The 20038-nt window shown below is 33.8% G+C and overlaps 2 protein-coding genes and 1 long non-coding RNA gene across 4 annotated transcripts; 1 reads left to right on the top strand and 2 right to left on the bottom strand.

Annotated features, from left to right (window-relative positions):
- Nucleotides 1-8206: 8206 nt before the first annotated feature.
- LOC109191049 lies at nucleotides 8207-13820 on the bottom strand. The gene is made up of 3 exons (XR_002055858.1): nucleotides 13742-13820; nucleotides 10207-10210; nucleotides 8207-8220 (listed from the first exon to the last, which is right to left on the bottom strand). It is a non-coding gene; the product is annotated as an uncharacterized LOC109191049 (long non-coding RNA).
- On the top strand, nucleotides 12993-17205 carry LOC109191047 (myosin-binding protein 1). Its single transcript, XM_019341628.1, has 4 exons — nucleotides 12993-13190; nucleotides 13744-14793; nucleotides 15347-16713; nucleotides 16891-17205. Exons 2-3 carry the CDS (start codon nucleotides 13836-13838, stop codon nucleotides 16708-16710), a joined length of 2322 nt encoding a protein of 773 aa, XP_019197173.1. The 5' UTR covers nucleotides 12993-13190; nucleotides 13744-13835; the 3' UTR covers nucleotides 16711-16713; nucleotides 16891-17205.
- Nucleotides 17110-19186, bottom strand: LOC109191048 (uncharacterized protein At2g34160-like). Of its 2 annotated transcripts, XM_019341630.1 has the most exons (5): nucleotides 18893-19186; nucleotides 18565-18613; nucleotides 18007-18069; nucleotides 17839-17903; nucleotides 17110-17754 (listed from the first exon to the last, which is right to left on the bottom strand). In XM_019341630.1, exons 1-5 carry the CDS (start codon nucleotides 19022-19024, stop codon nucleotides 17602-17604), a joined length of 462 nt encoding a protein of 153 aa, XP_019197175.1. In that variant the 5' UTR covers nucleotides 19025-19186; the 3' UTR covers nucleotides 17110-17601. The 2 variants fall into 2 exon arrangements, with proteins under 2 accessions (XP_019197175.1, XP_019197174.1); XM_019341629.1 differs by having other exon boundaries at nucleotides 17656-18069.
- Nucleotides 19187-20038: the final 852 nt, after the last annotated feature.

Genomic DNA, 20038 nt, shown 5'->3' on the forward strand with positions numbered 1-20038 from the left:
GGGGTCCAGCTCCCTTGTTGCTTATTGATGGATATCGTTACTTTGTTATCTTTGTGGATGATCACTCTTGATTCACATGGTACTATCCTATGAAACTAAAAGCTGACATCTATGCTATCTTTGATAAATTTCGCAATATTAAGTCCATTCAATTTGATTTAGGAGCTGAGTACAAAAAATTACACTCTTCATTTGTTCAACTAGGGATTAATCATAGACAATCATGTGCCTACACGCATGAACAGAATGGTCGTGTCGAAAGGAAACATAGACAAATTGTTGAAACTGGCTTGACTATCTTGGTTCATGCCTCTATTCTAAACAAATTTTGAGATTTTGCTTTTGAGACTGCTGTTTAGTTGATAAATTGAATGCCTTTTGTTGTGTTAAATAACTCCAATCCCCACCTTATGCTACATAAATCCCCCCCCCCCCCCCTCGTCTTATTATTTTCTTCGTGTCTTTGGATGTCTATGTTATCTCCATTTAAGACCTTACAATCGTCATAAAATGTCCTACATGTCTTCTCATTGTGTCTTCTTAGGCTATCTAGAGTCTTTCCGGGGTTATAGGTGCATGGACTTACAGACTAACAAGGTTTATGTGTGCAGGCATGTTTGGTTTGATGAAGGGATTTTTCCCTTCGCTACTAAAAATATTTTACAGGCACCATTAGCTAAACAAAACCAGCCGTAGGCTGAGTCCATCATTCAGCCTCGTCCCATCTATTCGGCCTAACCAACCCGCGCCGGCTCAGCCAAAACAGATCAAGTCAACCAGCCCGAGCTGCCCGCTTCATCGGCTACACCTGCTGCCTCAACGGTTGCACCCGCGACTCATCCTCGCGGGCGGCCGGGTGGGCGGTTTACTCGCCCCACGGTTTGTTCTCATACCATGGCCACACGGAGCCTGCGGAGCCAGTCTCAGGCTCCTCTACGATTCTGACTGCACAGGTTTATCTTACTACATGCTACACTCAGGCGGTTAAATATCCAGAATGGTGTAAGGCAATGGATCAAGAGTTCAATGCTCTTCTTCAGAATGAGACATGGTGCCTTGTTCTATCTAAATTAGTCATGAACAATATTTGGTGTAAGCGGGTCTTTCACACAAAAAGGAAGGCAAATGGTTCAATTGAAAGACACAAAGCAAGGTTAGTAGCTAAAGGGTTTAAACAAGTACCTGGACAGGATTTCTTTGATACGTTCAGCCCAGTGGTGAAACCCACTATTGTCAGGTTACTTCTCTCTTTAGCTATATCATCTGGATGGACTATTAGGCAGCTTGATGTTCACAATGTTTTTTTGAATAGACATTTATCTGAAACTATTTATATGAAGCAGCCGCCTGGTTATATTGATAATCAGTTTCCTAATCATGTATGTCTTCTGAAGCGTTCTTTATATGGGTTGAAACAAGCCCCTAGAGCTTGGTTTAATTGTCTACATACGTTTTTGCTGTCAGTTGGTTTTAATGCTTCAAAAACATATGTGTCTTTGTTCTATTATTCCCAAGATTCTGTTTTTGTGTATGTTTTGGTCTATGTTGATGACATACTTGTGATCGGGAGTAGTACGAATCTAGTCAACAAGTTATTGACTAAACTCTCTACTGAATTTATGATTAGGGATCTTGGTGAACCTAGTTTCTTTCTTAGAATTGAGACTGTTAAATGTGATAATGGAATCTTGTTTTCCCAGCAATGATACATGAAAGACATTTTGAATCGTGCTGGTATGACAGATTGTAAACCTTTAGCCACTCCTAACCCACTTCTTTCAGTGCAGTTTTATATGACGATGCTACAGAGTATAGGAGTCTAGCAAGAGCGTTGCAGTATCTCACGATTACTCGTCCAAATATGTCCTTTGTTGCCAACCAACTCTTTCAACATATGCATGCTCCTGCAGTCTCGCATTAGGAACAATTGCAGTGTGTGCTAAGGTATGTTAAAGGCACTATTACTTACAGTTTGCGTGTACGAAAGTCAGAATCCAGGGAGTTGCATGCTTTTTCTGATTCTGATTGGGCCGGCTGTCCCGAGGACCGTAAGTCAACTAGTGGTTATGCTGTGTTTCTTGGATCCAATCTTGTGTCTTGGGTATGTAAGAAACAAAGAATTGTTGCTAGATCTTCTACGGAGGCTAAATATAAAGCTCTAGTAGATGTTTGTGCTGAAGTAATTTGGATTCTATCTCTATTGCGTGAGATTGACGTGAATAGCATTTCTGTTCCCAAGGTGTGGTGTTATAATGTTTGTGCTACATACATGTGTGCAAATCCCATATTTCATGCATGTACCAAACATGTGGAGATTTATTATCACTTCGTCAGAGACAGAGTTGCCAATGGAGACATTCAAGTTCACTTTATCTCAACTAAAGATCAACTTGCTGATATATTTACAATAGCTCTACCTACAGGTCCTAGGTTTTCTTTTATTAGAGACAAGATACAGGTCACGTCTGTACCCTGTGCTTGAGGGGGAGTTTTAAGACTCTATGTATTTGAGTTAGTCTATGACTCCCTATCCTAGTCTCCCTATGATTCTCCTTGTATATAACCTATGATCTGTACCTTTGTAATTACACTCATTCAATACAATTCTATAAGTTCTCATTGGTTTTTCCATTGTTCTCAATACAATTCCATCAGTTCTCATTGGCTTTTCCATTGTTTCCAACGACTATTATATTTTAAAAAGAGTTAATTGCAGGAATGATTCATTGACGATTGACATTTATCAATTTTTATCCTTTGACTTTCAATTGGATCATAAAGGGTCCATTGATTATTGATTTTTACCAATTTTTATCCTCAACTTGATTATTGATTTTGTTCCAAATTTGGTCATTCAGCTAAATAGACATTTAATAAACATTAAATTTAAGAATAATAATGTAAATTAGGTTGTTGTTGAGAAGGACAAATTCACTTCATAAATTTAATACATTGAGTTCATCATTGTGAAGAATTAAAATTGTTACATTATTATCCTTAAATTTAATATTTATTAAAATGATATTTAACAAGAAGACCAAATTTGGAAAAAATCAATAGTCAATTGACCACTTTTGGGTAAATTGAAAGTCGATGATGAAAATTGGTAAAGATCAATAGTCAAGGGATCATTTATGGTCCAATTAAAAGTCAAAGGATAAAAATTAGTAAATCACAATTGTAAGGGACCATTCCTGGAATTAACTATTTTAAAAATTATTTTTAAAAATGGACACTTCATCATCATATTTTTACCTATTTTAACTGTAGGTTGTCAAGCACATTGTGTTCGGATGGCATGTAGTGACCTCTCTCATGTGGGAGGTTATGAAATCGAGCCTCAGTGGAGGTGTTGTTGACTCTTTGTACCTTCATTAGGTCCAAATCAACATCGGTCTTCAATTATGAATTATTTTTTTTTATAAAAAATATAGCGGGTCAATTTACTTTGTATAAAAAAAATCAAAATGCCTTTGTATTTAATGACATTTCAATGATTTTGTTGACGGAAAATAAAAAATGATCATTCCACAATAATACTATGACCAAATGAAGATTCCTAATAAGTTTAAAAAAAAAAAAAATTAAGTGGACTAATACCTATAAATCTAGGACCAAAACTGGAATTAACTCTTTTATTGTCATTAATGGAGAGGATCATGGAGTATTCCATATTTCTCCCATCTTTATTTGAAATTTACTTAAAATATACAATCATAGCATGTCGATATTGTTTAGACTTGAGATGTAGAGAGAAAATATGAAATAGGTTTGTTTAGTTGCAGATACTTCATACTTATAGAGCAAATTATACTTTTGGTCCTATGACTATAGGGGTGTGTTAATTTCAGTATGTGACTATTAAAACTAACAATTTAGTCCTTTAACTATATTTTTTTAAGCAAATTTGGTCCTCCCGATCAAATCACCGGTAAAAATTGATCGAAAATACGTTTGTCATTTTAAATTATTTAATAACGGGGACAAATCAATCATTTCAGTCCCTTTCTTCTCCATCACTTGCTGGAAGGTTGATTATGAGAACGTTGTAAAATGAGGCCGTAGTACATGAGGCCAAAGAGTTCAGATGCAGTCGGCACTGTTACAGCAAGACAAACTCCATAGCAAATTCCGAATACTATGGACCAGACGTACAGTGAGCCCGGCAGTGCCATGGCCATCATTATGTATCCAACCGCCATTATAATCTGTGAAGCTGTGTTCCATACCGACCTGGGTGTTCCAGCTTTAATTTCTTGCAAATTCATTGCACCATCCCAAAATTAATAATTAACAATTAATAGAAAGTCAATTAAGGTGGTCCAAAAAATTGACGTAGAAAACAATTCAAGGGGTTGCAGTGGACGACGGCGGAACTTCACAGAGGAAAAAAACAGCGGCGAGGCAAACAGCAAAAGGGACGACCGCGAGCATGAGCAAGAATTTATCAAGGTGTTGTTTATCAACTAAAGGGACGACCGTCGCTGCTTCCCCTTCCCCTTCAGGCAACAAGGTAGTCCGGCGGAGAAGCAGAGTCAAAGTCACAAACCAACTCGTACACGAAGGAGAAGGAAGCAAATAACTTTACCCTTTTTTTTACACATAAAATGATCAATTTGCCCCCATTATTAAATAGTTTAAAATGACAAACGTATTTCCGATCAATTTCCATCGGTGATTTGGCCGGAAGGACCAAATCTGTTAGAAAAAAGCATAGTTAAAGGACTAAATTGTTAGTTTTAAAAGTCATGTATCGAAATTAACACACCTTCTATAGTCCTAGGACCAAAAGTGTAATTTGCTCATACTTATATGAGAAATTATTAATTATTAATATTGTAAATTGTAATAGCCATGGAGTTATGTTTCCCTATTATTATAGGTAAATTGTTATCCCAAATGTTTCCTCTTTCATGAATTGTTACTCTTAATTGACTTTTGGCAAACAATTTAAGTGTATAATCGAAAAAGCTCACCAATCACCGAAGTAAAAAGTTAACACTAAATTGATTTATTTTGAAAAAGTAGAAAAGAATTCAGGATATTTTTAGAGCATTTTTATCTGTGATTTTTTCAAAGTTTTTGAGAAGAACTTGACTTATGTGAAGAAAAAAGATGAGATGAGTTCTTCATGCGGCAAGTATGGTTTTTTATGGGGCCTGCAAGGAGAGAGAAATTAGAAATGAGAGGCACTGTCGCGTGAGTGGGCTGCACAGAGTTAGACTTTTTTTTTTTTTTTTTCGTCAGACGAAGTTTTTTTCTCTCTTTTTTCTTATTGTGATCTCTTTCTCTCCTCTCTCTCCTAATTAGCACCACAAAAATCACAAAAAAAAAATAATAAAAAATCACTACTATTGGAGATGCTCTAAAGAAAACAAAAATTATAATGATGACATGAGTTACAAATTTTTTTTTAGATGATGAGCGAAATTTGCAGTTACTATTCGATGATACATTAGATAAACTATACCTTGTGACCCTAGCTGATAAAAGACCACAAGAAAGCTACGTTGTCTATAGCTAACCAGCTTAAACCAAAAAAGTCAATAAACAACTCTCACTAAAAGTAGTCAAACTTATAATCTTTTGGTTATCAATCCAGCAAAGTTCCTATATACAAGTTTTCAATACAATATCATATGTTTTGAAAACTTGTATCTTGTAATTTAGTAAATTGTACTCTCCTTAACAATTTTATAAAACATACAATATTGTAAAAATTTTCTAATTTTGTATATTTAACGACTAAACTTTCTCTAACTTTGTATATTTATTTCTAAAAGAGTGAACCATTATGGAAGCATAGTGAGACACTATTATATTGAAACTCGAAAAAGAAAACTCTCTTAATTAAAGTGTGAGAACTTGGTGAAATTCAACTAATTTAATACATTAGTGTGCTTTGCCCCATATAATTGTTTCGTATCATTAAAAAAGAAAAAGAAAAAAAAAAAAAAGGAAAAGCAATATAGGACATTGCCAACTAATGATATGATGATTGAGTCCTTGTTAATGAGATTTGTCAATAATTGAAAGTATTTTTTGACATCCAAAAATTATTTTCAAGGGCATTATGATTATTCTTTATACAATTACATATGAGTTAATTCCATTTTTTATCCTAAATTTATAGATAGCGTTTCACTTTTAATCCTTTTTTTACAAAAACATCTTATATTAGTCCTAGCTTTATTGTGGCATGACCATTTTTGGTCCACCGTTAATAAAATTGTTAAACTAGCGTTAACTATGAAGGTATTCCAGTCCATTTAGTTTTTAAGTGTTAATTCCTTTTTTGGTCCTATATATATATATATATATATATATATATATATATATATATATATATATATATATATATATATATATATATATATATCATTTCCCTTTTAGTCCTTTTTTTTTAAAAGAACATCATGTTGGTAGTTTTAATATTAATTTATTTCTATACCGGTGAATTCTATAACAAATTCATTAATAGCATGGAATAAAAACCGAGCAAACAATTTGTTTGCACTAGGTATGAGAAAAACCGAGCAACATATTCTTTATCAGATTTTCTTATCAAGCCACCATGTTTTATAATTAATTTAAATTTATCTGTTAACATATAACAATAAAAACAATTTTAAAAAAAAAACAAAACAAAACAAAACAAAACAAAACAAAACAAAACAAAAAAAAAACAAAAACAAAAAAGGTTTAATTATCAACACAATTGTCCCAAAAAATCAATGATCAGTTGACAACCAACATGGAAAAATACAAAAAGAAGAAATACATAAATTTATCATACCTATATTGTCACTTCTATAAATATTGTGCCTTTCATCCATAAGCCTTCAGTTCACAGTTGGAGGCACTGCTGCGGAGACTAATGTAGAGAAGTTGCTGCCTGAGGTTGTGTGAGCTACTGTGCGACACTGCTCTGCCTGAGGCGGTGCTGCGGTGTGGCGGTGTGGCGGTGAAGAACTGTTGCGACAGTTTTCGTTGATGCGATTTGCGTTAGGAAGTGACAAACATATTTCATAGGAAATTAGGAATTTTAGTTTTTTTGTTTTTTTAGTTTAGGGATTATTTTAGTTATACAAATAAAAATAAAAATATACACTTTGTATTAAAAAGATAAAAATATCCTCATAGTTAACGCTAGTTTAACGGTTTTATTAATGGAGGACAAAAAATGATCACGCTACAATAAAACGAGGACCAATATATGATGTTTTGAAAAAAAATGACTAAAAGTAGAATGATGTCACCAATAAATCTAGGACCAAAAATGGAATTAACTCTACAAATAAAAATAAAAATAAAAATAAAAATAAAAATATACACTTTGTATTAAAAAGACAAAAATATCCTCGTAGTTTACGCCAATTTAACGATTTTATTAATGAAGGACAAAAAATGGTCATGCTATAATAAAACTAGGACCAATATAGGATGTTTTCAAAAAAAAAAAAAAAAAAAAAGGACCAAAAATGAAATTAACTCAATTACATATTTATCTTCTTTTTTTTTGTCCCATATTGCCACGTTCAAAATCTCTTATATATATATAGCAAGGATATAACAGAGATTTTAACAATTTTTTTCTGGGGAAGTTTAAACAAAAAGAACCAAATGTGTAAATTAATTTTTCAGTAATTTAATTGTTATGTTTTCAAGGTAACACCAAACATGCTAATTAATTTTTTTAGTAAAATTATTTCCATCAAATATATTACTTGGAAACATTTTTCCGAGAATTTAATTGATGGGAAAGTACCAAACACTTCTTAATTTAAACTTGTACCATACTACTTAGACTAATTCTCGTGCGCACTAACCTAACACATGAATTTAAACTTCGACTTTATACCCAAGCAATTCAAACTTTTATTACTTGAAAACCATGTGTTTTTTTCTTCTGTTTTTTTTTTTTTTTTAATCTTAGTATGTATTATTATTTATTATTAGTTTTGGGTGACAAGGAAAACTATAGCTATAATCCACAAATTACATAAAAAAAAAAAAAAAGTAAATTGTACTAAAAAAATTTGTACAACAAACTCAACTAGTGTGTTGATAAAAATTAAATTCATAATTTTTTGATACAAAAATTATACTACACTTACTAGTCTTTCCAATTAGTATTTCATTTTCACACGTCATCATATTGCATGCATAATATTTAGTGTACAATCATTTGTGCATTTGTACACATATATATTACTATATCTTATTATTAATTGATTAAAAAGCGAGTTAATTACCGAAATGGTCTCTCGACTATAGCAAAAATTACTAATTTAGTCATTGATTACTTTTTTGACCAATTAAGTCCCTCAACTTTAAAAATCTTAACCAATTTGGTCCTCCATTTGTTTGACCGTTAGTCAACCGTTAACTTGGGACCAAATTGGTAATTCACTATAGTCAAGGGACCATTTTGGTAATTAACAAAGGATGGACAATTCTGTTAAGTTTTCTCGAACCGAACCGTACCAAACTAGTTAGATTCGGTAATATACCGAACAACCGAACGGTAATAGATTCTTGTATACTGAACGGTTCAGTAAAAACTCGAATCGAACTGAATTGTTCGGTAAAAACTGAATCGAACCGAATACCGTTTTAATTTTGAATTGCTATTTTGTTATATATTAGACTTTGGATATGGACTATGTAAACACCATAACACATAATATAGAACTTTTGATAACAAACCATAAAGAAATCAAATAAACATTTACGAGAGATACCCGTGAGAATATGAGCTGAACAGCAGAGCAAGCAGCAAGGGACTTGGATTTACTTTTTATTTATTTATTTATTTATTTATTTATTTATTATTATTATTATTATATTATTATTATATTTAAAAAAATCAAACAGTATTCGGTTCAGTTCAATTTTTTACCGAACAATTCGGATCGGATCGGATCATATCGGTTTTTTATCGAATCGTTCGGTATACAAGAATCCAATACCGTTCGATTGTTCGGTTCGAGAAAACTAAACCGAATTGCCCACCCCTAAAGTTAATTACCAATTTGGTCCTTTGACTATTGTGAAATTACCAATTTGGTCCCAAGTTAACGTTTGACTAACGGTCAAACAAACGAAGGACCAAATTAGTTAAAAATTTTAAAATTGAGAAATTTAATTGGTTAAAAAAAATAGTCAAAGACCAAATTAATAATTTCGCTATAGTCGAGGGACCATTTCGGTAATTAACTCTTAAAAAGCATTAGTAGTTTGATACACAACATTTTGAGGTTGTGTATGTGATGGCTGCTGTAGTGCTGTGCCCATCTTTCCAACCGACTTTTTGCTGCCTTTCTCGTCATTGTCGGCTACCTTTTATTTTATTTTTCGTTCGTATTCGGCATTCCCTGTCTCTAACACTAAATATTTCACAACCCTCCTTAGCTTTTGTGTAATTACACTTTCGCACTTATTAGTTTGTGTATGATCATTTAGGAGTGTCAATGCGGGGAGACGTTATGCCATGGAACCGTGTTCACCATTCATGGTGAACACGGTTCCAACGGTGTTAGTACACTGTTATCTTCTTTTTTTTTCTTTTTTCTTTTAATTAATTGTGTGACTTTTCTTCTTTATTTTCACATTTTGCGGTTTCACTTTAATTTGAGGTGAACAAAGATTTCGGACATTCATAAATTATGAATTCATGCCTGCACATTCACTTTGGAACCATGCCTACACATTCCCGTCCGAAATCACGGACATTCATAAATTATGAATCCATGCCTGCACATTCACTTTGGAACCATGCCTACACATTCACTTTGGAACCATTAGATTATGAATTTTCTGTTATGAGATTATGAATTTTCTGTTATGAGATTATGAATTTTCAGTTGTGAGATTATGAATTTTCTGTTATGCGATTATGAATTTTCTGTTATGCGATTATGAATTTTCTGTTATGAGATTATGAATTTTCATAAAATTCATAATCTCATAACAGAAAATTCATAATTTGATCAAACGCGCGCCGTTAACTCCACATCCGCGAATTTTTTTTTTTTTTTGCCTAAAAACGACGTCGTTTTGCCTTGTGTTCACCATTCTCGGTGAACACGATTCCATGACATAATTTGCGCAATGCGGGACAGTCTACCCTACTGCATGTTTTTTTTTTTTTTTTTTTCGAGTCTTTTTGAGTGGGCCTGCGAAGCTCGCAGACTAAGATTATACAATCCTATAACCCATCTCATGTGGGCTTGCGGGCTAGCCCACGGGCGCGGCCTAGCTTCAAAAATTAAAAAATTATTATTTTATTATTTTATATTCAAATAATTTAACCTAAATAATATTAAATTTTTTGTGTTTAATAATTAAAAAAAATTTACATTTTTAAAAATGTTAGGTTCTAACCCGAATTGGTAGTAGGGTGAAATTAGAATGATTACCAGTATTGATGTTTGGTTATGTATGACCCTATAATGTGAATAAAGATTTAAAAAAAAAAAAAAAAATCAAGGCTAGTGATCCTAATATAATGACATCCAAAGCACCAATATATAAAAATAAAAAAAAAAATCAAAACAAACATCTAAAAGCACTAATCCAAACTTAAAAATCAGATTACCAATAATATGGAATTATACTCGTTTTTTATTATGGAATGAGATTTTTAATTGAAGTTGTAATCAAATCTCAGAATTGTGTTTTAAACAATTGTCAACCAAACACTAACACTGATTTTGATTCTCATTCCTAGTGTGTAAACTCATGAACCAAACACTAACAATGATTTTGAAAACATTACACACTATTTATTAGACAAAAATTAGGAGTATCAGTACGAGGTAGCCCGACAAATTATGCTGTGCATCCGTGTGTGGTGCACACGGATGCAAAAACGGCATCGTTTTATTTAAATAAAAAAATTATTTTCGATTGCCGTTAGTTACGTAAACATATGTTTATAATTTTATAATTTCACAATCTGGATTTATAGTTATGAAATTATGGATGTGTAGTTATGCAATTTTGGATTTATAGTTATGAAGTTATAGATGTGTAATTATGCATGCAATTCTGAATGTATAGTTATGAAGTTATAATTTCACATTCTGAATGTATAGTTATGAAGTTATGGATGTGTAGTTATGCAATTCTGGATTTATAGTTATGAAGTTATGGATGTGTAGTTATGCAATTCTGGATTTATAGTTATGAAGTTATGGATGTGTAGTTATGCAATTCTGGATGTATAGTTATGAAGTTATGGATGTGTAGTTATGCAATTCTGGATGTATAGTTATGAAGTTATGGATGTGTAGTTATGCAATTCTGAATTTTTTTTTTAAGTCGGACGTCAAAACGATGTCATTTTTGCAACCGTGTGCACTATGCATGGTGCACATGGTTGCACAGCATAACCCACACCACTGTGGACCGCGGGCCACAATGCATTGTGGTCCAAATATCAAAATGGTGTCGTTTCTTTTAATGAAAAGAAACGGCACTTGTATCGCGCCGTTTGCAAAAAGTAACTTTAATTGTATAACATATTCAGTTTCATTTTGTATACACTGCAGTTTTATTTCAACATAACTACAGTTTCATTTCGATATAACTACAGTTTCATTCGATATTATACACTCAAATATGTGAAACTGTTATTCAGTTTCATTTTATATATACTATTGTTTCATTACAACACAACTACATTATCATTTCGACATAACTATAGTTTCATTGCACAATATACACTCAAATATGTGAAATGTTATTTAGTTTCATTTTAGAGTTAATACCTCCAATGGTCCTCCGACTATTAGCAATTTACCAGCTGTGGTCATTCGAGTTTTAGATGACCTCCAATGGTCCTCCATGTTTTAAAAATAACCACCCGTGGTCCTAATTCTTAAAAAAACTCCGAGTTTAAAATGACAACGAGACGTCCTAACAAATGAACAGATACTACAATGATCCACGATATAATTGGTTCTTTGTGTTTCAGTAGGTTGAGAAAGTATATGAACAGATACTACAATGTAATAGGGCCAGTAACATTCAAAAAAAAAAAGTGCTTATTTTTGGTGTGTTAATTAACAAATGAAACTACAGTGTATTTAAACTGACATTGCATCACGTATTATTTTTATATTATCAAATGAAACTGTAAAAAAACATTGTCTTCCATAATCCCACGGTCAGCAATTATATCGTGGATCATGGTCAAAAAATGGCGCTAAAGAAATAACAGCCATTACAGCTTAATGAAGTGCTTATTTCTTTAGCGCCATTTTTTGACCATGATCCACGATATAATTGCTGACCGTGGGATTATGGAAGACAATGTTTTTTTAACCCTAACTTGCCTTATTTGCTAGTTTAAAAAATAACATTTAAAAAAAAAAAAAAAGTGATTATATTATATAGCGCAGCGTACTATATTTTACTAAATGAATAGAAAAAAATGTAATTTTTAATTTATATGTACTATATTTTAATGGTAATGATTTTTTATTCATAAGTACAATTTGTACCTTTTTAAAAAAATAATATGAAAGTGTCCTAATTTTAATTATATACAATGAATAACATGATATGATTTTAAAACATGAATGTTTTTAAAAGTATATGAAATTATGAATACAAGAATACTTCTACAACATTTTATTTTTTAAAAAATTTAATGTTAGCTTATGAATATCGTTGGTTGAGCCTAAGAGACCCGCTGTATTAAAATGAAAATGCAATATATATAAAATGAAACTGAATATGTTATACAAATAGAGGTACTTTATGCGGAATGTTTGCCATTTCTTTTTATTAAAAGAAACGACACTGTTTTTTACCATGGTCCACGGTATAATTTGCCCCTGGGTACCCCTAGCAAAAATGCAAATCAACTTTTGGTTCTAAATGGAATTTTACTAAACATTGGGCCTTTATGTGTAATTATATATAAAAGAAGGGTATAGATGCAAAAGTTACTCCGGTAAACAAGTGCACCGTCCGCGGAAATATTCGAACTTTTGTAGCAATTATTATACAGAAGACTACACAAGTACAAAACGAAGAATTCAATAAAAACACGAAGTTCTGCTGAGGATTCTTGTCTTACAAATTTTGCTGGGTTGATTCTTTGTTGCATCCAAGAATCTCAAATTGATCGTAAAATCTTGTTTGGGTGGACACTTGGCACTGTTTCATTTGATGATCAGGTCTGCTTCTTCTTCTTCTTCTTCCCTTTCACTGTCTTTGACTTCTCCTGAAAATTGCAGTTTCTATCTCTGTTTATATGCAAAGGGATTTTTTTTAAAAAAAAAAAAATTTCTGGGCTGTTATTATTATTTTTTTCTGCAGTTTGGTATTGGTTGACTGTTTGTTTTTGGAATCTTTTGTGTTTTTGGTAAAATTTTCAAGGGTTACATGCTTCTGGATCTTGTTTGGGAGATGGTTTTTTTTAGTATGATAATTTGATTAAGTTCTGTTGATGGAGCTTATTTATTTATTTATTTGAATTTTTTCAGATTCTGGTGTAAACTGTGCATATACATAAGTTCACTCAGTCATTCAATAACATATAATTGGGGTGTTTGCTAAATAGCATTAGCTATTTGGTAAATACATAAGTTCAATCAGTGTTTAGCTGATTGGGTTAGTGGGTTTGACATGTTGATAACATTAGCTGATTGTAAAAAGATGTTTGATAAATTTTGTTGTTGTGATAGATGGTACTTTGTGAAGTTTTTAATGATATATGTTGAATTACAGAGTGCCTGCTGATTTGATTTTGCAAAAAAAATTGGATTTATTGCACCTTGGGCACTCGAGTTTTGTTCTGGAATCTGCAGTTTGGGATCATAATGGAAGCAAGGAGGCCAATGGTTAAATGTTGGGATAAGGTTGTCCCTAGTATAGTAACAGCATTATCATCGGCGTTTTTTGAGTGGGTGCTTATCTTTATGCTGTTTATTGATGGTGGTTTTGGTTATTTGATCACCAAGTTTGCCCAATATTGTCGGTTGCAAATCCCGTGTTTGTTCTGCTCGAGGATGGATCGTGTTCTGGGCAAGGAAAGAGCGGGCTTTTACTGGGATTTGGTCTGCTACAACCACAAGTTGAAGATCTCTTCGTTGGTCCATTGCCATCTTCACGATAACCTTGTTGATGTTCGTGGAATGTGTGAAAGGTGCCTCTTCTCGTTTGAAACCTTAGATAAATTAAACACGGAAACGTATAGATTAATAGCGGGGAAATTAGGCGCAGAGGCTTGCCTTGTTGATGAGGATCCTTTACTAGAGGACTGTTGGAGGAAACGAAACTGTTTTTGCTGCAAGGAGCAGTGCGGTTCTAAGGGTTTTGCCCGAAAGTTGCTTCAGATTACATCTTTTGGTTCGGAGGCAGATAAACTTGATGCACCTTTTCCTGTGGAGAATGCAGATGATAGGGATGACGAGGAGATAAGGAACCGGTTTTGTCAATTTTCTCTCTCAGAATACAAAAATGTCAGGATTACTTCTGAGAGCGAATCCGATGCTGCAATTTCAGACGATGAAAGGGAGAATTCCAAACCGGATTCAATTGATCGATGTATACATCCAGAACCTCAAAATATTACCCTAGCTGAGGACTTGACACCCGAGAAATTGATACATCCATCTTCAGTGTCTGTACCGCCTTCTAATCAAGTTTTGGCTCAAGATGTTGACCATGAGTTAAGGGAGATTAATTTGAGGCAAGCTGAATGTGTCCCCGAAATATCTGCACCATCTGAACTTACATCTTTCGTTGAGGTCCCTCCGTCACCTAAACTTGAGTCTGGTAAGTTCCAACTTTTAAATTTTATTGAATCCAATCAATTAGCTAGTGTAACCATGACCTCCATTTTGAATCTAACTGGTTGACCACTTGAAATATACCACGGGTAGACAAAAGTGATAGCTAGTCTAACCCGGTTGAAATATACCACGGGTAGACACAAAGTGGTAGCTAGTCTAACCCATCCTTATAAAAGCATATGTAGACACAAAATGGACCGAACAAGCTCTAATACCATGTTATAATCTTAGATTGGGTCAAGGTCACTCAATTGGGTTATAATGCACAATGGGCAAAGCCACACTAAAAATTGAATCCAATCAATTAGCTAGTCTAACCCATGTCCTTATAAACAACTCATATGTTCTCTCTTATATTTTCAACGTGGGACTCAACATATTCCATATATAAAATCAGATGTTCTGAAACATATTTATGTTCTGAAACATATTTAGACATTTACCTATATTAACAATTACTTTCCAAATTTGATTAATTTTAACTGTTTATTTAACGATAACTAGTGATCTCACCCATCCTTGCTTTTTTACGGCAGCCGTTGCAACAATGAGCATAGAGTTGGAGAAGGAAACGCCTAAGGCAGGGAGTGATTTTATTCCGTCAAGTGAAATACCGTTGGATTCTAAGCCAGACACAACTGACACTAGTGCACAGATGGGTACGTCTTTGGATTTAGGCGATGCTTATAAGTTGGCTACCAGTGGTAGGGTAAGGCAACTCTCGGGGAAGTTTTTGAAGCAGATGTCCTTTAAGGATTCTACGCAAAACAGTGAAGACTTGAAGCTCCTGCTGTCGCAATTTTCTGCTAACCGGGGAATTGAATCTTCTTCATTAAATGATATCGGGAGCAGGCTGTCTGTGAATAGCGATGAGCTTAAAGGTTGTGATGGTTCCATGTCTCTCAGTATACAGATGATTCAAAGAAAGATCTCGCTCGAGAGAAACGAGTCTAATATCTCGCTAGATGGGAGCACGGTGAGTGAAATTGAAGGCGAAAGTATGGTGGATAGATTGAAACGACAAGTGGAGCACGATAAGAGATTTATTGGTGCGTTGTACAAAGAATTGGAAGAGGAGAGAAGTGCTTCTGCCGTTGCGGCAAATCAAGCAATGGCGATGATTACTAGATTGCAAGAAGAAAAAGCGGCGCTTCAGATGGAAGCCTTGCAGTGCCTAAGAATGATGGAGGAGCAAGCCGACTTCGACAACGAAGCGCTTCAAAAAGCGAATGAAAATGTTGTGGCGATGGAGAAAATTATACGAGATTTAGAAGGTGATCTTGGAGAATATAAAAAGAAATTCGGTGACATTACTCTCTTGAAGGAAATCAGCACCGAGAATTCAGAGGAAACTCGCACACGAATTAGTGATACAAAGTGGGAGATGGCGAAACCAATGGCGGGAAGCTCAACCCTTGATTTCGAAAACGAAAAATTATACATCACGAGATGTGTGAAGAAATTGGAAGAGGCGCTGAATCTATTTTCTAACAACGCTGCTGCAGATATGATTAATGGTGAATTTTCAGCCGAGGAATGGGTTAAAGTGAGTAATCCCGTCGAACTTGACCGTAGGGAGGATTGTCAAGGAAATAGCGAAATAGAAGTGGGTCATTTGCAACAAGATGCAATAAAAGAAAAAGGAATCCCTTGTTCTCAACAACTATCCACCATGTTACCTCACAAACTCAGAAACGTGGCCGGAGGTATCGAGTTGGATGCACTAAGAAACGAGCTGTCGACTTTGACCGACAGATTAAAACTGGTCGAGGCAGAACACAACATAATTCAGCATTCCATCAACTCTCTTGGGACCGGGGAAGAAGGGGTTAAGTTCATCCGGGAGATAGCTGGTTACTTGCAAAAGTTACATTCGAGAAAAGATCAACCCTCGTGCTAAAAGGTGAACACTTAAATTTAATGCTAATATTAGCTATTGTGGCATATTTATTTCCGTTTTGGATACCAAATCTGCCCACCTTCCATTTTATTCTCTTGTGGAATGTTTATATTCCCGAATACATTATTATGCAAAATCTTTTATATCTATTTATTGACGTTCTTTTTTATATCATCACAGATTCAAATGGATATAAGTGTACGAATTGACTTTCCCGAGACAAGGATCGTAGCTGCACTGTCAGCAAAGAACTATGTGAGTGTACATTGAAGATTTATTTACGTTTCGTTTCTTTCTCGTTTTTAGTTTGTTTCCCTTTCAGATTGCTTGAAAATTTAAAATTTGAAAAGCGTCCTTATTGGTGACTCCCTTCAAGAATTTTAGGGTATCATTGTATGTGGGCGGGAACTTTTGAGTAAGCTCACACTATAATGGTTTACAATTGTAAATCATACTTTTTTTTTTTTTTTAATCCATGATTTTCATTTGTGTAAATATTCTGAGAAAATACAAAAAAAAAAAAAAAAAAAAAAAAAAGGTTTGGATCTGTTCTAATTTGGAGAAATAGCAAAGAAAACAACGAATTTCTACTAACCAAAAAAAAAAATAAAACACAATATTATATATGTGCTGTATCTTGAAAAGATACAAGTCTGAAAAAGAAACTGCAAAAATGATACAAAAAACTAGTGAGGTGCACCTACAGCCCCGGCAACCGGGGGGGAGGGGTCGCCCTTGTTGTGGCTTTGCACTATATATATATATATATATTTATATATGTCTTTATCTCTTATAGCAAATAAAATTTGTAATAGCAGAAGAATAGTATAGTATACTCATATCCAGACTGAGATACAGTAAGTATGAGTTTTTGGGCATAGAAATATGGTGCTACTGCTGCTTGTTTTCCTCCTTGACGACGAGGTTGTTCTCGTTCTTGTTTGGTGCTTGTTCCGCTGCTTCAGTTGCCGCTGCTGCATTATTGTTGTTGTTCGGTGCCATTAACTTGTCGAACTTTTCGGTTTTTCCCAGCACGATCTCAATCTGAAATAGCGAATGTTAACTTAAAAAAAAAAAGGAAAGAGAAAAAAAAAACACAAAACAGGACAAGAATTTTCTGTATTTTACCCTCGCTTTCTGAACCATGCGGCCTTTTGCTTCGTCTTTCATTCCAACTGTGGATGTTAAAACCTCTGCTCCATTTGTAGGCATTGGAAGTTTTTACTTTTTTTTTGTTTGTTATGAAGAATGAGAGATTTGCAGGGTAAAAAGAGGAGAGTGAAAGAAAATACTTACTCTTCTCAGTTGCAAATCCATTGTTCTTCAGAATCTCAGCAACTGTAACTACTGTGGTGATTGCTGTAATTTTCATTCAAGGGGATTGTTCAATTAACGGGTTAAAATAGGTTATTGTATTACATGGAATTGGATGCTCTTTTTTCCCCGGTTTTTGGTGTCATGAGTAGTCCCTAATTAAGCCCGACTAATCCCCATTTGCACCATGTCAGCACAATTAAAAGGCAAAGTGCTGGTCATAATGATATTTGCACGGCCATTCACACTCGTTTGCACCAAGCCAGCCCAATTAAGTGGCAAAGTGTTGGTCATATTAAGTTTTTCCAAATGAGAGTGAGTTTTGAACTCCCACACATCAGACGAGGATTGAATTGATGACTTTTCATAATTTTTATAGATTCATGGGTTTATATCCTAGATTGATGATTACAAATGCACAAAAATGCATAGTGAAAATTTTATGATTTTTTCTAGGTGCCATGTATGTTATACTTAAATTTTCTAGGAAGGAATTGTCAAGGTTATTAAGTGAAAAGGGATTCACAGATGAAATTTTACCCATGCCCAAAGCAGACAGTTCAACCTCATTATGCTGTTGAATATACCTCTGCAAGCAAATGATAAAACACATTATTTTTAACAAATATATATATATATATATATATATATATATATATATATATATATATATATATATATATATAAAACAAATACTATAGCATGACTATCGTTGTATTCGTCTCATACTACTTATTCAATAATTTCTCCGAGAATTAACCACCTACCCACCCAAATTTGGTGAGTCATAATTCATGATTTCACACTCATTTCCCCCCATAAATTGGGTAAATTCAAGCTAGAACTAAAGAGGTGAAGGAACAAAAACCTTGGCAAGATTGACATAAAAGAAGAGGGGTTTCTTGGTGTTAGAAACTTGAATCCTATTTTTCTTCTGTGTTTCAGTGTTGTTTGTTGCTGGCTGGGGTGCCACCGCCACTGCCACAGCTTCCATTGTCATCTTGTATGTTGTCTTTCTCACCAAACAAACCAAAATAAAAATAAATAAAGGTTCAACTTCTCTCTTGATATATATTCTAAACTATTGTTTTGCACTCTTAATTAAGTTTACTCTTTGGGTTATTGGAAATAGAAGAGAAAATTTGGTATAAATATTTTGAGAGAAAAAAGTAGGGAGTTATAAGGGCTTTTAATATGATGAAGGCATCCTCCTTTATGTGAGGCACAAAACGTTGAGAACCAAAGGTATGGGTGTTTTGACCTAGTAAACATCCATTGGATTTGAAGATAAAAACAATGGTTACCCACTTTGATAGATACTAGCCACTGGTCTTGCTCCTAATCCGGGATACTAGCTACTATCATTTGGTATTCATATATCTATTATATTAAGGTTTTCTACTGGTGGATAATGATTATATATATATATATATATATATATATATATTGCATGTGTTGTCAACTTACTATAAGATTAAAAATGTTGTGGGAGCGGTCTATTGGCTTTCTTGGTTTGAGTAGCTTAGCTATGAGCAACGTAACCTATTCAGCTAGTTTACCTCCTTGTGGTTTTTTGTTAGTTAGGGTTACAAGGTGGATTTTACCCAGTGCACACCTTCGGGCAAATTATATCGTGGACCAGGGTCCACAACGCACTGTGGACATTGGTCTAATACACAGAATTTGACTTCATAATGCACATAATTCTTGTTCATAATACACATACATATAAACACGATATAATGAACATGAATTCTGTGCATTATGAACATCTATATAATACACAGAATTCATGTTCATTATATTGTGTTTATGTGTAGTGGTTGCGGATCGATTTCTCTCATCACTTAAAAAAATGGTTGGGGGTGAACATTTTACTGGGAGTTAATACGCAAAGTGATCTTCTGACGTACTATGTCACAATTTTCAATTTGGTTATCAAGATCAATTTATCCATTGGCCAGGTATGCAAAACTTATTCAATTTAGTCCTCTTGTATATTTAAATTTAATAA

This window comes from Ipomoea nil, unplaced genomic scaffold, assembly GCF_001879475.1.
Source record: "Ipomoea nil cultivar Tokyo-kokei standard unplaced genomic scaffold, Asagao_1.1 scaffold1612, whole genome shotgun sequence".
In the NCBI taxonomy this organism is placed as follows: domain Eukaryota; kingdom Viridiplantae; phylum Streptophyta; class Magnoliopsida; order Solanales; family Convolvulaceae; genus Ipomoea; species Ipomoea nil.